This window comes from Salvelinus fontinalis, chromosome 26 (genome assembly GCF_029448725.1).
Source record: "Salvelinus fontinalis isolate EN_2023a chromosome 26, ASM2944872v1, whole genome shotgun sequence".
NCBI lineage: Eukaryota > Metazoa > Chordata > Actinopteri > Salmoniformes > Salmonidae > Salvelinus > Salvelinus fontinalis.
The window spans coordinates 36061856-36077497 of NC_074690.1; the positions used below are offsets into that span (position 1 = coordinate 36061856).

Consider the following 15642-nt stretch of genomic DNA (forward strand, 5'->3'; position numbering starts at 1 on the left):
TGGGAGGAGACTACGGACCTGGTTATTCTGTAGAAATTTAGCGCAACTCCTCCTATTTGGACACGAGCCCAGTTCTCTCACTGTTGGAGCAGCATACAGTATTTGCACGAAATGTGCACGGCGCTCGACTAGATACGTTTTAAGGGCGCTCCACTCTAGGCTAGTTCAGTTTTTAGTGTGAATGACTGAGGTTGATGTCGCTTCATCACTCCCCTTTATACCATATTTACAGTGGTGTAAAGTACTTTTAAGTAAAAATACTTTAATGGACTACTATAGTCGTTTTTGGGGGTATCTGTACTTTACTTTACTATTTATATTTTTGACAACTTTTACTTCACTATATTCGTAAAGAAAATATTGTACTTTTACTCCATACATTTTCTCTGACAACCCAAAGTACTCCTTATATTTTGAATGCTTCGTAGACCAGTAAAACTATGAAATTCACACACTTATCAAGAGAACAAGTTGTCATCCCTACTTCACTAAACACAAAGGCATCTTTTGTAAATACTTTCTGAGTGTTGGAGTGTGCCCCTGGCTATCCATACATTTTAAAAACAAGAACATGGTGCCATCTGCTTTACTGAATATAAGGAATTTGAAATGATTTATACTTTTACTTTTGATACATAAGTATATTTTAGCAACTAAATGTACTTTTGATACTTAAGTATATACTTTTAGACTTTTCCTCAAGTATTATTTTACTAGGTGACTTTCACTTTCACTTGAGTAACTTTTTTATTAAGGTATCTATACTTTTACTCAAGTATGACAATTGGGTACCTTTTCCACCACTGCATATTTAAAGCTTATATGATAGATCTTTAACATAACAAATACTACATTCAAAGGATATATCCATTCCTAAATTAAATGTTCAATGCAGCCATTTTTATCTCAATATCAAATTATTTCTGGGTAACAATTAAGTACCCTACTGTGACTGTTTTCAATTAAAATGGTCAAAATGAAACAAAAATTGCTTCTTAGCAAAGAGCAATTTCTCAAGCTACATTTTTGCTAGGACCAGTGGTGGAAAAATTACCCAATTGTCATACTTGAGTAAAAGTATAGATACCTTAATAGAATGTTGCTCAAGTAAAATTAAAAGTCACCCAGTTAAATATTACTTGAGTAAAAGTCTAAAGGTATTTGGTCCCAAATATACTTAAGTATCGAAAGTACATGTAATTGCTCAAATATACTTAAGTATCAAAAGTAAAAATTATTTTGATTAAGCAAAGCAGGTGGCACCATTTTCTTGTTTTAAAAATGTATGGATAGCCAGGGTAACACTCCAACACTCAGACATAATTTACAAATGATGCATGTGTGTTTAGTGAGTCTGCCAGATCAGAGGAAGTATGGAGGACCAGGGATGTTCTCTTGATAAGTGTGTGAATTGGATAATTTTCCAGTCCTGTTAAGCATTCAAAATGTGCCAAGTACTTTTGGGTGTCAGGGAAAATGTATGGAATAGAAAGTACATTATTTTCCTTAGGAATGTAGTGAAGTAAAAGTAGTCAAAAACATAAATAGTAAAGTAAAGTACAGATACCCCCAAAAATTACTGAAGTAGTACTTTGAAGTATTTTTACTTAAGTCATTTACACCACTGGCTAGGACTGTCTAGGAGTGGTTTGATTGGGGAGGGAAAAACTGAAAAAAAGCTGTTGGTAGAGAGGTTTGGAACTCTTTCTTATTGGTCTATTAACTCATTTATACAACAGGTGGGTTTAATCCTGGATGCTGATTGGTTAAAACAGCATTCCAGCTGGTGTCTATTCCACAAGTTTACCACCGGCTAAAGCTACGAAGTTCAAATGCTTATTTACACTGGCAAGAAAAAATATTTAAGTGCTTTTGAACAGGATATAGTAGTACTGTAAGTGCAAGGCAAACCGGTTTGAGTGTGTCAAGAATTGCAACTTTGCTGGGTTTTTCACGCTCAACAGTTTCCTGTGTGTATCAAGAATGGTCCACCACCCAAAGGACATCCAGCCAACTTGACACAACTGGAAAAAACAGCTTCTATCTCAAGGCCATCACTGTTAAACAGCCATCACTAACACAGAGAGGCTGCTGCCTACATACAGACTTGAAATCATTGGCTACTTTAATAAATGGATCACTAGTCACTTTAATAATGCCACTTTAATAATGTTTACATATCTTGCATTACTCATCTCATATGTATATATTGTATTTTATACCATCTATTGCATCTTGCCTCTGTCATTGCTCATCCATATATTTCTATGTATATATTCTTATTCCATTCCTTTACTTAGATTTGTGTGTATTAGGTAGTTGTTGTGGAATTGTTAGATTGCAGGTTAGATATTGCTGAACTGTCAGAACTAGAAGCACAAGCATTTCGCTACAATCGCAATAACATCTGCTAACCATGTGTATGTGACCAAGATGGGCCAGCATCTCTGTGGAACACTTGACACCTTGTAGAGTCTATGCCCCGACAAATTGAGTCTGTTCTGAGAGCAAAAGGTTTTCCTAATGTTTGTACATTCACTCAGAGTATTTGTTACAAGGACCGTATGAGATTAATTGGCTCCACGCTGTTATAAATGGTGATTTATAAAATAATGTAAAAACATTTTCCTGCATTGCAGTCGGTCTTTCCCTCAATGGCTTGATCTCTGTCCTCAACGGGTGTTATATAACTATGGATAACATATGATCATTAACTAATGTTATGATGGGGTTGTTATTACCTGCTACCATCTGCATACAATCTGTTAATGGTTTGCTTTGTCCTATTGCTCATCACCCTGCCCGCTATAGTGATAAAGTCCAACTTGCTCTGACACAACAAAATCTTTATCGACAGTGCCTTCAGAAAGTATTCATAACCCTTGACTTTTTCCACATATTGTTGTTACAGCCTGAATTTAAAATGGATTCAATTGAAATGTTGTTTTTTTACACTAGCCTACACACAATACACCATAATATCAAAGTAGAATGATGTTTTTGAAATGTTTACAAATTAATTAAACATTTTTAATCTGAAATGTCTTGAGTCAATAAGTATTCAACCCCTTTGTTATGGCAAGCTTGAATAAGTTCAGGAGTAAAAATGTGCTTAACATGTCACATAATAATTTGCATGGACTCACTGTGTGCAATAATAATGTTTAACATGATTTTTGAATGACTACTCAGTTGTGCAGTGAATTTCAAACACAGATTCAACCACAAAGCATTTTCCAATGCCTCGCAAAGAAGGTACAAAAAAAAGCAGCCATTGAGTACTTTGAGCATGGTAAAGTAATGAATTACACTTTGGATGGTGTTCTATACACCCAGTCACTACAAAGATACAGGTGTTCTTCCTAACCCAGTTGCCGAAACCGCTCAGCGATTTCACCATGAGACCAATGGTAACTTTAAAATAGTTACAGAGTTTAATGGCTGTGATAGGAGAAAACTGAGGATGGATCAACATTGTAGTTATTCCACAATACTAACCTAAATGACAATGAAAAGAAGGAAGTGAAAAAGCAATTACCTTTTTGTCCTGAAGAGAAAGTATTATGCTTGGGGAAAATCCAATACAACAAATTACTGAGTACCACTCTCCATATTTTCAAGCATGGTGTGGCTGCATTATGTCATGGGTATGCTTGTAATCGTTAAGGACTGGGGAGTTTTTCAGGATAAAAAATAAACGGAATGGAGCTAAGCACAGATAAAATCCTTTCCTCCAGACTGGGAGATGCTGAGATGCTGAGATGAATTTACATTTCAGCAGGACAATAACCTAAAACACAAGGCCAAATCTACACTGGAGTTTCTTACCAAGAAGACAGAGAAGGTCCCTGAGTGCCCGAGTTACAGTTTTAACTTCAATCTGCTTGAAATCAATGAAAAGACCTGAAAATGGTTGTTGAAAAAAAATGCTGGGCAAATGTTGCACAATCCAGGTGTGGAAAGCTCTTAGAGACTTACCCATAAAGACTCACAGCTGTAACCGCTGCCAGAGGTGATTCTAACATGTATTGACTCAGGGGGTTGAATACCTATCAAATCAAGATATATTCTTTTTCATTATGTTTTTTTTAACAAATGTTATAATTTTTCTTCCACTTTGACATTACAGAGTATTTTTGTGTAGATCGTTGACAAACAATGGCAATTAAATCCAGTTGAATCCCACCTTTTCAACAACAAAAATGTGAAAAATGTAAAAGGGTGTAAATACTTTCTGAAGGCACTGTATGTACCATCTTACATTCCTCCCAATCAAGGTCCTACCACCTCTACATAACTCTGATCAGGTAAATAAAATCACTTACCTAAAGTCTTCACATTTCTACTGGGGCCTTTATGTACTCCACTTCAAATTGTACTCAAGTGTCTGCACACACGTTATGGTCACACGGTGTGTGTGTAACAATAACTACAGGGTCATGTCAGAGAGAGGGAGGCGAAGGGAGCACCCCAACTCTGCCCAAAATCTGTCCACGTTAAGCAGATCCTTTGTTTTTGTATGGGAGTGTCGAGTTCAGTCAAGGTTAACATGAATTACTATTTTGATATGTGAGGCTTATTTGATTTAATAGAAGTTTCGTAATACTTAGGTTGTTACGAGTGTACTGATAAGTGTGATGCACCTGACATCCTGTCAACTTTGAGAAAAAAACACTTGATATTGGAGTTGTACCTGTTGAATTTCGAGATGTTCAATACATATTCATGATGTCACGCCCTGGCCTTAGTATTCTTGTTTTCTTTATGTTTTTTAGTTAGGTCAGGGTGTGACATGGGGAATGTATGTGTTTTTGTAGTGTCTAGGGGTGTTGTAGGTGTATGGGGCAGTGTCTAGTGTAGTTGTCTAGTTATGTCTATGGCTGCCTAGATTGGTTCTCAATTAGAGGCAGCTGTGGTTCATTGTCTCTGATTGAGAGCCATATTTAAGGCAGTCATAGGCATTGGGGTTTTGTGGGTAATTGTCTATGTTGAACGTTTGTTGCTTGTCATTGCACTTGCGTCATTTAGCTTCACGGTCATTTGTTGTTTTGTTTAGTTTGTATTCAGTGTTCGTTTCGTGTTTTTCCTTTCTCTAAATAAAAGAGAATGTATTTTGCACACGGTGCGCCTTGGTCCTTTCTCTCAACCATAGACAATCGTGACACATGAGGCTGGCATAGCATCTCACTCCATTGAATACAGGCGGTTGATGTCAACACCACTCTTTGAGCATTTAAAAATGACTCAAATAATGAGATGTATACACTAATCCAAAGAGAGGAATAAGCGGGAGTGACACTCAGCCGTTCCTCTCTGTGGACGACAGATCTCCTTGTTAGGGCAAAGACATAAGCACAACGTCCTTATATCCATATCTCTGGTCATATGCACCAATTAAAGCTTCCGAGATATTGGGATCATTTGAGCTGTAAGGCTGATGCAACCGACTGCAGATGAATGTCAAGGAGTGAAGTCTGGGGAGGTGCATCTGCAACTGCCGAAAGTCAGACACTAGTGTGGTTTTCCAACAGCAAGGCTCAGTGCAACTTGGCGGTGTTGCCATTGTTTATAAAATCTAAACTCCGTGAAGAAGTTATTTGGGCTGCAATTTCTGAGGCTGGTAACTCTAATGAACGTATCCTCTGCAGCAGAGGTAACTCTGGGTGTTCCTTGCCTGTGGCAGTCCTCATGAGAGCCAGTTTCATCATAGCGCTTGATGGTTTTTGGGACTGCATTTGAAGAAACTTTCAAAGTTCTTGAAATTGTCCAGATTGACTGACCTTCATGTCTTAAAGTAATGATGGACTGTTGTTTCTTTTTGCAATTATTTATAGTTTTACTTTTGATACTTAAGTGTATTCGAAACCAAATAGTTTTAGACTTTTACTTTAGTAGAATTTTACTGGGTGACTTTTACTTGAGTCATTTTCTATTAAGGTATCTTTACTTTTACTCAAGTATGACAGTTGGGCACTTTTTCCACCACTGGCGCTGAGCGACTAGTATGGGAGGACTGTAGCTCCGACGTCACAAAATGTTTTTTCTTTTTTTCTGCTGCTCAACTCCAACGTAAATCGTGGAGTTGAGTTTAATCGGTTACTAGCTACTATACATAGCTAGCTAGCTAAGCAAACAAGCAAAATATTAGCAATTTATTTTACTGTTTGCAGGTCAGCTAGAGCTAGCAGCAAGCTAGTGGTAACCTTTTCACTATAAACAGAACAATATCAAATATTGTTTAGAAACTCTGTGACGATATGCTCGAACTAAACTTGGTAACGTTAACAAGCTGGCTATTCTACCAAGAGAAGTAGCAATGTGAATGTGTGGCCGGCGAATAGCTAGCTAGCTAGCTAACGAAAGTGAACCAAGTTGACTCTCACATTTCCACAGCAACTGACCATCCTCACACAATACGAGCCCTACACCACTTCGGGCAGTGTCCTATCCAGATGGCCTTACACTGCAGACAGGGCAAGACCATTTGCCACAAGCACATGAGTCTCAGCTTCCCCATTCCACCATGCCAAACACCATTGCCAGTGCCGAAGCCGGATAAAAGACAGTGTGGCTCAACATAAGACCATGTAGAACCACCATAAAATAAATATGGATATTTTCTATCAATCTTCAAAACTTGGCTGCCTCTATGGATTCACAGAACATATTTCAATAAGCTGTACAGGGCTATGTAGCATCAAACAGATGTTAGACATTCAGATTTCCAAATAATGTTTATTTGTCAAATTCTATAATACAAGGGAGTGTGCACTATTTAATGCCAACTCAAAAAGAGAACTGGGTATTCAACAAGAATGTTACACGGTAAAAGTAACATAGAAAACCAAATACAGTATGAACAGTTTTTACCTTGTCAGTTCAGGGTGTCTAAGTGTGTCTCAGGTGTGGTAGTGCAGAGAACTGTAGCTAAGGATTGTTACACCAGATAATGTGATTTAACCAAACATGTTTGGTATCCGTTACTGGGAATTATAGGATAGGTAATTAGAGAATTTTTGACCAACCTTAGCTTGACGATAGTTGTACAACTGAATGCATTCAACTGAAATGTGTCTTCCGCATTTAACCCAACCCTTCTGAATCAGAGAAGTGCGGGGGACTGCCATAATCAACATCCACGTCTTCGGCGCCCGGTGCCTTGCTTAGGGGCAGAACGACAGATTTTTACCTTGTCAGCTCAGGGATTCGATCCAGCAACCTTTTGGTCACTAGGCTACCTGCCGCCACCATGCCATCTTCGTCCTCGATTCGTGGAAACAGGAGTCTCATAACATGTCCGTGTCTAGTTGCAGAGGTTCTGTTTGAATTTAGAAAATGCTCAGTTATTAAAAGAAATAAAACATTTTGCGCCATGTGTACGCCGCCATCTTGTCTATTTCAAGTAGTTTCTTATTGATCGAGACAGGTGAGTGTGAACCCCAAATGATGACAGACACCGGTCTCGATTCATTGACCATCTATATCCAAGTTTCATCTGGTTTATACCAATGATTATGGACATATTGACAAGATGCATGTCTCTCCGCCCTAACAATGGGAGCCGTTGTCCACAAAGCGAGCCGGCTGGCTGTCTAGCTCCCGCCTATCATTTCTTTGGATTAGTGGATACATCTCATTATTGTATTCCTTTAAATATTCAATGAGGATTGTTGACGTCAATATCCTGTATTCAATGGAGAGAAATGCTATGCTACTAGCCTCATTCCATGAATATGCATAGCTACCTCGAGACAATTCCGATATAAAGTGTTTTTCTCAAAGTTGCCTGGATGTCACGTCCTACTTATATCAGTACACTCGTAACAATTTAAGCATTACGAAACTTCTATTCGATAAAATAAACCTCATGTAGCAAATAAGCCATACGTTTTTTTGTTGACCAAATTTGACACTCTCGACCTCCATATGAAACTCCTTGTTTGGTGGGCGAAACAAAGAAAAAAAGCCACCTACTGGAGGGAGACAGATTTTCCGCCGAATTGGCCATCTCAAATAATTCAATCCAGTATACTTTATTGACATGGAAAGTAAACACTTACAGTGTCAAAGTAAACATATAGCGACAATGGTCAAAGACAGGAATATACTAAACTATTTGTAATAAAGCAATAATAATGATAATCATACTAACAGCAATTACAACAACAAAAATGAATAAAGAATAGGCAGATATGAATAATCACACTATACTTCTAACTGGATGTCACTCAGGTTGCGGCAGGAGGCCACAAGTGTGGCTGCTAAAAGACAGAATTTTGTTTTTTCACAGCTCAAATAAGCAAAGAGAAACAACAGTCCATCATTACTTTAAGACATGAAGGTCAGTCAATCCGGAAAATTTCAAGAACTATGAAATTAAGTGCAGTTGCAAAAACCATTGAGTGCTATGATGAAACTGGCTCTCATGAGGACCGCCACAGGAAAGGAAGCACCAGAGTTACCTCTGCTGCAGAGGATAAGTTCATTAGAGAGTTACCAGCCTCAGAAATTGCAGCCCAAATAAATGCTTCACAGAGTTCAAGTAAGAGACACATCTCTTTGTGAGACGCAGAATAGGTGAACGGATGATCTCCGGATGTGTGGTTCCCACCGTGAAGCATGGAGGTGTGATGGTGTGGGGGTGCTTTGCTGGTGACACTGTCAGTGATTTATTTAGAATTCAAGGCACACTTAACCAGCATGGCTACCACAGCATTCTGCAGCAATACGCCATCCCATCTGGTTTGCACTTAGTGTGATTATCATTTGTTTTTCAACAGGACAATGACCCAAAACACACCTCCAGTCTGTGTAAGGCCTATTTGACCAAGAAGGAGAGTGATGGAGTGCTGCATCAGCTAACCTGGCCTCCACAATAACCCAACCTCAACCCAATTGAGATGGTTTGGGATGAGTTGGAGCGCAGAGTGAATGAAAAGCAGCCAACAAGTGCTCAGCATATGTGGGAACTCCTTCAAGATGGTTGGAAAAGCATTCCAGGTTAAGCTGGTTGAGAGAATGCCACGAGTGAGCAAAGATGTCATCAAGACGATGTGGCTACTTTGAAGAATCAACAATATATTTGATTTGTTTAATACTTGTCGTTACTACATGATTCCATATGTGTTATTTCATAATTTTGATGTCTTCACTATTATTCTACAATGTAGAAAATAGTCAAAATAAAGAAAAACCCTTGAATGAGTAGGTGTGTCCAAACTTTTGACTGGTACTGTACATTAAATTGACTTGAGCTCAAGTTGTTCCTGTTTCACAGTGTGCCCTTGGGAAAATAAATGTGTGTTTACTTCCAATTTGACTGCATTATTTCTATACATTGTTTTGATGACATTTATGTTTCCACCCATACAACTTTCAATTAATATGCAAAAAAATGCCTTGATGACAAATTGAATCAAAGGCTTTTTGTAAATCCACAAAACAGGAGAAATGTTTCATTTTGATTCACATGTATCAATTAGGGTGTGTAGGGTATAAATGTGACCTGATGTTTGATAATTTGGTAGGAATCCAATTTGACTTCTGCTCAGGACATTGTGTTCACTGAGAAAGTGTATTTTCCCCAGGTTGCTGTTCACACAAATGCCACAGTAATTGTTTGGTTCAAATTTGTCTCAATTTAAAAATATATATTGTTATTAGTCCTTGGCTGTAGATGTCAAGGAAATAGCCTACACTCACAACTATATGTATTTTTTTTACCCCCTTTCTCTCACCACTTTCTTGATATCCAATTGGTAGTTACAGTCTTATCCCATCGCTGCAACTCCCGTAGAGACTCTGGAGAGGCGGAGGTCGAGAGATATTGCATCCTCTGAAACACGACCCTGCCAAGCCCACTTCTTCTTGACACACTGCTCGCTTAAACCGGAAGCTAACCGCACCAATGAGTCGGAGGAAACACCGTCCAGCTGGCAACCACAGTCAGCTTGCAGGCGCCCAGCCCGCAACAGGGAGTCGCTAGAGTGCGATGGGACAAGGACATCCCGGCCAGCCAAATCCTCCCCTAACCTGGAATACGCTGGGCCAATTATACGCCGTCTCATGAGTCTCCTGGTCGCAGCCGGCTTCGACACAGCCCGGGATCAAGCCCGGGTCTGTAGTGGCGCCTTAGACCGCTGTGCCACCCGGGAGGCCCCTACATTCAGAACTTTAAATCGTTTGAGTGTGGCAGTGCTAAATTTGTGGTCTGTGAATTTTATAAATTTGTGAAAAATTCCGTCATGACCACAAGCTGTATTTCTTTAAAAAAAAAAATGTTTTACTATAGATTCCCAATAACCCAAACAGAACTAACAGGTTCTGGTTGTCTTAAATGGCTGATTCAAGAATTAGCCATTTTTCATAGATTTTTTTGTTCCGGATCTATTTTAATATGTATATAATTCTTCAAAGTGAGTTTTCAATTAGTCACCATTATGGATTGCACATTTTTCCTCCGTGTGGTTTGTTTAGGCAGTTCTAACTTGTCCAAAAGTTGTTTGAATTAATGGATTCCTCAATTTCATTGGTTGATGTCTGATGTGTTGTTCTTTGTTTTGGAGTCTATTCTTTCAGGGTTGCCCAATACTGAAGGCGCAGATTCTGGTTCTCTGTTTTTGGCTGGATAGTCCTACGTTTTTTCTTATAGATTTGCAAATCAGAATCAAACCATTTTATCATGGCTTTTTGAGATTGTTTTTAGGTGTCTTTTTAAAAATTGGATAAGGATGCCAATTTGTCAAAATGTTGTTTATGTTTTGTACACCCACATTTCCCCCTCCTTATTGTGATGAAATGTGGGGGCCATTAAGTTGTCTAGGAAGGGTTTAATTTTGGATTTCCAATTGCTTTCTGGTAGTTTTCCATGCTATTCTTAGGCCATCTACATTGCATTCGGGAACGTATTCAGACCTCTTGACTTTTTCCACATTGTTACTGTTGCAGCCTTATTCTAAAATTGATAGTTTATTTTTTATCTCAATCTACATAATACCCCATAATGACAAAGTAAAGACAGGTTTTTAGAAATTTAAAACATGTATTTAAAAAATAAAACAACGAAATATCACATTTACATAAGTATTCAGACCCAAAGGTGATGACTAAATTTGGAGTTTTCTAATCTGACTTCTCTATGTGGCCATGTATGGAAATTGTCTTTCTGGGCCGAGCATCAGTTAAACTGCAGTACAGAAGCAAAACTGTGGGATCAGTAGAAACCGTGCTTCTAAACCGGAACCCTGTCCCATTCGCTGCGAACTGGCCAGTCAGGTTTGAGAATGGTGTGTGCGCCTGTTCACGAGCCTCTTGTCTTGGTGTCGCATGCCGACTCGCAGGTCCTTTGAACATATCAGCAAAATTTAATGAGCAATTCAAGTGGTTTATAGATCAAATACACAGCGCCAAGCACACGATCGTGAATAAACCGGATTTATTTACGCCCAAAGAACTATAAAAGGAAACCAACTAGATCGCGAATTAGCAATAAAAAGGTAAGTGTCAAATAGACTGAACCAGAACGTTGGCAATGATCTGATACAATGATATAATTTCAGTAGTAAGCTATTGTAATATTGAATAAACTATCCCAAATGACTAATTATTCAAAGTTTGTAATGTATACCCATTCATCTATTACTACATATTTCATACAGCATCTGACTTTTGTTACACATTGTAATATTGCACTTAAACAGTCCACAATGTCATCACCATCAGCTATATTTCTGTCCACGGATGTGTATAGTACTTAATGAAATGCAGTGTCTAAAGTTTAAACCATATGAATGATGCTTCTGGTGGAAATTAGCTTTCCAAAGATAAACTACTGAACATCCAAGACTGGTAGTCTCGTAGGTAGAGTAGCTACACTGAATAGGGAAGTTTTAATCATGCAGATCAGGGAGCTTTAAATTGCTACCGTCTCTGAAATTTGGACTCAAATCTGAGTGCAACGCATTCCATGGCTTTGGATCAGGTCAGAATCCACAGACCACATTGTATTCCAGTATACTCACTAATGTGATGATTATATCCCCCCATGATATGTGAACCAAATTGCCCATCATCCATTGAAGACAGTTTGCTTTTTTGGCATTATTGAATGCGATTTCTGATCTATGCATTTGTACCATAGTATTTCCACAGTATCAAGCGCCCCACATCTATGTTGCTTAGCAACTGAGTACTTTACTTATGCGTGTCAGCATTTCAAAGAAATTGTTCAAAAAACGACTCTGGCTTCTCTATTCAACACTCAATATATCAGATGCTCTGTAGTTTAAGGTTTCATAAAAAAACTGACCATATCCAGATAACCTCTTGACACGTCCTATTACAACGAACACACGGTTCAAGTAAGTAGTGAATGTGTTCACTTTATGACAGACCTCATGTGTCTTCATAAACCTAATCTTTTGGATTCAATTGTATTGTTGCTTATCCATATCACCGTTTTCTTTTTCCTCTAGCTGTAATGGAGAACAAAACAAATGGATCAGTGGAAGCTAAACTGTAAGTCTAGAGTCGTTCTTGTGTGGCTGTAGATAACGGATACGATTGTGCTGTCCTCCCGCCTTGTCCCTATACCCATTTTCCTGTTCTGTCTTTTTCTAGTGTGGTGGAGAATGGCCAGCTGCCGGACCCTGCAGACTGGGCATTCACTGATGTCGTCAACTATTTCAAAGCTGCAGGATTTGACGAGCAGGCTACTGCTTTCCAAGACCAGGTAATGATAGTCAATGTACTAACCTTGCAAGTTGCTCTTTCTTCCCTCTCATGTGGGTAAGAGCTTCCCAATCCCTTCCATTTGTTATTCTTGTAGGAAATCGATGGCAAGTCTCTGCTCCTGATGACGCGGAATGATGTCCTGACTGGTCTGTCTATCAAACTGGGGCCAGCACTGAAGATCTACGAGTACCACGTGAAACCACTTCAAACTCAGCACCTGAAGAGTAATGCTAATGCATCACTGCATGCTCCTCAACGTGTAACAAGATAATCACGAGGCAGGACGGACAGACTAGTCCGAAGAGATTTATAGACCCAAGAGGACAGTGGAGAACGACGGGGCTTAGAAAACTCTTGCATGGTTGCATCTTGCATCCTTCTGAAAATATTATTTTACTTAAACTGCCAAATGATTTGAGCCGTTACGTTTGTTGGTAGTTAACTGAGTGGTATCAGTTTATGAAACCAAACAAGGACTTTAATTCATTGAAGTCTTGGACATCATAAGATCATTTTACAGGTCTTAAAAAGTACAGGTTTATTTTTTTCTAAGAGTTAGTCTCAAAGCAAATCAAGCTACTGAAGCAGATTCAACTGAACGGGTTATTTAATAGTGGCCGATCCTTTTCAGATGGATGCAAAAGGTGCACTAGATGTCTGACTGTGATAATCTATCTTCTACCCATGTCCCATTGATATGATCAGTATATACCAAACTATGGAACAGTTTGATGCCGGCTAAGACTGGATGGTAATTAGTTGGAGGACATGTACGTGTTTGAACCATACTTACTGATCCTCCATTACAGCCATATTTATTTCACTTAATCAAAGCTGTATCTATGAGCATTATGCACGTCAATTGTAAATTTAAGCACGGGGGATATAGGTTGATGAATGTGTTCTTTGATTTCCTTATTCTTAAATATATGGCATTTTACTTTCGTGTTTGATGTGGATGCTTTTATCACGCATACCTGTGACATGCTGCTGCCTTTTGTATTGTAAAGTTGCCCTGTTCACATTTTGCTGTTCGAAACTACTTGCATCTTAAGTAAAGATTTGAGATGTACCACTGTCAGTCTTACCCAAGAAACAATTAGCAAAACACAGTCATGTAGAGAAAGAAGAATGTTAATTTCTAAATACAAAAAGTCAAGAACAATGAATAAAATAGAAAAGGCACAATCATTTACTTGAAAACCACACGTGCCATGAAAAATAAACCCGTCTCATCGTATCCTCTAAGGTGGTTGGCTGAAAATAGATGGCAAGTCTTCCTGACATGTTCTACACTTCATAAGATTCTGTGGCAGTGGATTGCCGTTGGCAATGAGGAGCAGTGTTGAGGTCAACTTTTTCCCTGTAGCATCAAAACGAAGGCCTGCGAGACAGGAAAACACAGAGGTACAATGTGATAACTCTTCCATATTAAAGAAATAGGTATTTATCTGTAACGCAATCAGAGACTAGCATGGAGTAGAGAATCTGTTTCACTTTACTGATTTAGTGCGGCTTACAGGCCAATCAAGGCAAGAATCTCAATTGCATACTCCTCGCATCCTTCTCAAAACCCATTGGATGAGAAAGCAAGGAGGTCCCTACCCTCGCTACCCAGACTCCTTGCTCCAGCCAAACGCTACGCCCACGGATGTTAGTTTCTTCTTCGCAATGTGTCTGGATCCGAGTAGCTTCCTGACCCTTCACCAAATCCAAACACATTTTGGGGCTGTCCAATTGGTCCAGAAACCAATGGGTTGGGGTTGGGCCAGAACACACGTGGGTAAAGTAGTGGTTTGAAAATTCATAATAGTCTTCGAAACTGATTGGATAGAGACAATTCAAATCGCTGATGACTTTTGCACAATTCCCTTTGTCACCACAAATTACTTAAATGATGGCAGTCTCAGATTAAAGTATGTAGCAAATGACAGAGCAGCAGAATAATTGTGTAAGTCGTCAGGCTACCTCCAACCATCTTCAATGGGTTTTGAGAAGGTGAGGACACGAGGAGTATGCAATTGAAATTCTCCAAAGGACTACATTCACCAAAAAAGACTCACCAAAAATACCAAAAAAGACTCACCAAAAAATGCTGCGGTCTGTCCTATGTGTAGTCCTCACAAGAAGGAGCACACCTTCTGTGGTCTGAAGGGGTTTGTACTGGAGGACACCCCAGTGAGCAAGGGATCCTGGAGGGCATTTTGCATGCAGAACTGTTGAAGGTCTGCAGCTGCTTGGGACACCTGAAAAGAAAGGAATATAGCTGTGAAAGGGAAGCTCTACCTGTTGCACTCCTAACTAGCTAGACTCCTGCAAGTCTGTAAATATCCTCCTTAAAAATGGGTGTTGTCAATAGTATGGTGTGAACACAGATCCTTGAATTAACGTTAGGCTTTTCCTGCTGTTCAATGACTGTTGGGAATAATTATCCTGGTGCGTTAGGCCACACTCAATCTCAGCTATTAGCCTCTAGACCCAATAACTAACAGTTCAAGTAAAGATTTTAGCAGAAGATTGTATTTTCATGGCTAGAGCTCCATTTGTGTGCCTAGATTCCACGCCCTTAGCGCTAGCTAGCTAACGTTACTGATGTTAGCTAGCTCTGACTAGTTTCCTGGGCATGTTTACCAAATAAATTTACGTGTGAAAGATTCTTACCTTCACTCTGTTTATGCTCGCTTCAAAACGCAGCTGCTGGACAATTTTCTTCATCGCAACGAGGTTTGATGAGCCAGACATCTTTACTATTTTCTAGAAATTAAGCGGTGGGCTGTTAGCTCGACGGACGGGTAGACAAAGCACTGATGATCACACATCCGATTGTGACTTGCGCAGTCGCAGCGTTGCACAGTCTGCGCCCACACCTCCTGGTATAAACCGCTATGGGGCGCCAAGCACAAAAAGTTG

The 15642-nt window shown here is 39.2% G+C and overlaps 2 protein-coding genes across 3 annotated transcripts; one reads left to right on the forward strand and one right to left on the reverse strand.

Annotated features, from left to right (window-relative positions):
• Positions 1–11227: 11227 nt before the first annotated feature.
• On the forward strand, positions 11228–14117 carry LOC129824198 (sterile alpha motif domain-containing protein 13-like). Of its 2 annotated transcripts, none has more exons than XM_055883657.1 (4): positions 11228–11495; positions 12474–12516; positions 12619–12730; positions 12827–14117. In XM_055883657.1, exons 2-4 carry the CDS (start codon positions 12479–12481, stop codon positions 13001–13003), a joined length of 327 nt encoding a protein of 108 aa, XP_055739632.1. In that variant the 5' UTR covers positions 11228–11495; positions 12474–12478; the 3' UTR covers positions 13004–14117. The 2 variants fall into 2 exon arrangements, with proteins under 2 accessions (XP_055739632.1, XP_055739633.1); XM_055883658.1 differs by lacking the exon at positions 11228–11495 and adding an exon at positions 12233–12359.
• LOC129824199 (guanine nucleotide-binding protein G(I)/G(S)/G(O) subunit gamma-5-like) lies at positions 13851–15571 on the reverse strand. The gene is made up of 3 exons (XM_055883659.1): positions 15394–15571; positions 14819–14978; positions 13851–14116 (listed from the first exon to the last, which is right to left on the reverse strand). Exons 1-2 carry the CDS (start codon positions 15472–15474, stop codon positions 14853–14855), a joined length of 207 nt encoding a protein of 68 aa, XP_055739634.1. The 5' UTR covers positions 15475–15571; the 3' UTR covers positions 13851–14116; positions 14819–14852.
• Positions 15572–15642: the final 71 nt, after the last annotated feature.